Source organism: Seriola lalandi, unplaced genomic scaffold, assembly GCF_002814215.2.
Source record: "Seriola lalandi dorsalis isolate HSWRI2012SDOR001 ecotype SW California unplaced genomic scaffold, Sedor1 jcf7180002054588, whole genome shotgun sequence".
Lineage (NCBI taxonomy): Eukaryota > Metazoa > Chordata > Actinopteri > Carangiformes > Carangidae > Seriola > Seriola lalandi.
The window spans coordinates 389799-391309 of record NW_019525141.1 but is presented as its reverse complement, the minus strand read 5'-3'; the positions used below and the strand labels follow the sequence as shown (position 1 = coordinate 391309).

General features: G+C 43.4%; 1 protein-coding gene across 1 annotated transcript; it reads left to right on the top strand.

The window, feature by feature from the left end:
- Window positions 1–217: 217 nt before the first annotated feature.
- On the top strand, window positions 218–1234 carry LOC111664419 (uncharacterized). The gene is made up of 2 exons (XM_087177325.1): window positions 218–371; window positions 455–1234. The coding sequence occupies exon 2, from the start codon at window positions 485–487 to the stop codon at window positions 1064–1066; it is 582 nt and encodes a 193-aa protein (XP_087033451.1). The 5' UTR covers window positions 218–371; window positions 455–484; the 3' UTR covers window positions 1067–1234.
- The last annotated feature ends 277 nt before the right edge of the window (window positions 1235–1511 follow it).

Below are 1511 nucleotides of genomic sequence, written 5' to 3'. Positions count from 1 at the left end.
ACACACATTTGAAAACAACACAGAGTTCACTATGAAAATCTATCTTTACACATGCAACTTACAGACTTTAGCTCCACTTTGCAGCTGTCAACATTACATACACGGGTATTTACAGCTGAGGTTTAATTCATCCAAATTTAAAGCAGACTTACTGCAGAGCCCAGCTGTGCAGCAACACTTCCTCTTTCCTTGCAAACAGAGAGTGAAAATAACTTCACCTCTGGTCAAAACTACAAGGAGGCAGTTTAAATCTGACACATACAAGACGAAGAGAAGTCAACCACAGACCCACGGGGCCGAGCCGCTCTGCAGCAGAAAGCTCGGACTCTTTAGTTGCAGACAAATCTGCTCCTGACATTAACAACTAACAGGTATGTTGTAAAGAGATGAAGATGTTCTATATGCAACATAAACAGACGTTTTATCAGATATAATGATTGGTCTCTTTTCATAGATTACTTCGACGTGGAACACGGTAAAAAAGATGAAGTCCTTGTTTCATTTCACGTTGCTGGCGTCAGTCATCCTGAGCTCGTGTCTGAAAACCCTCGACTCAGACCAGGAGCTGCAGGACAGCGGGTTCGGTCAGCCTCCGCCTCGCCACGGCCTCAAGCTGCTGGTGTGGTACGTTCAGAGCTGCCTGGACAACAACATGGTGGCTCTGTGTGATCCCACGCGAGGAGAGTATGGATTCCATGCGTTTCGGAACCGAGGGCCGCGGCCTCTGCTCCCGGTGATAAAGGACAAACGGCAGTACGGCTACTACACCGTCGGAAATCTCAACGCTCCGCATGCCAAGGACCTGCCGGACGAGGTCAGGAAGTACTACAACCGCCACGACCCCGAGAGTAACATGGACAGAGTTTTGGTGAGATACAATAACAACAACAAACACATCGAGGAGATCTATGCGTCTGCACATTATAAGGCTAAAGAGACGTACAGAATCGGCCCCGATCTCGTCGCCTCTCTTCGAGGAATCTCTGCAGAATCTCTCTATGACGACTTCAGCAGCTCTGGAACTCTTCAAAACCTCCTGATGCATTTTTTAAACAATCTTGAATGACTTATCTGCTTTTCTTTGTAGTCAGAAAGAAAGTGCCAGATAACTTTGATGGGCTTGTTTTAAGGCTTGAGTGTGAGAAAGGAAAGTTTGTGTAACTCTGTAAAATCTGCTTGTAGAACATTCAACATGCTTAAGTGTCTTTGAACATTAAAATAAGTGTTAAAATTTGATGTTTTTGATTATTTTTTGTTCAGTAACTGAGACACGATCGTTTCATTGTGTATTTTTGGTAACAGGTCGGTAATACAACAGGAAAACTGTGCCCACACAAATACAGATGTAAATTTGAAGTTTTGTCTTAAAGCTTCATATTCTCCTCTTCTCCTGTGTTTTATGTGAAGTGTTGATCCATCAGAAGATATATTTGTGGTTTTAAGAAACAAAAACCATCTCAGTGTAGTTTTATATCTCCTCTCTCAGGCTTCTATCTGGAGCTCGAGTAACA

Bases quoted from the DNA above. Each gene is read 5' to 3' on its own strand.
- LOC111664419 (XM_087177325.1), top strand. From the start codon at position 485: ATGAAGTCCTTGTTTCATTTCACGTTGCTGGCGTCAGTCATCCTGAGC.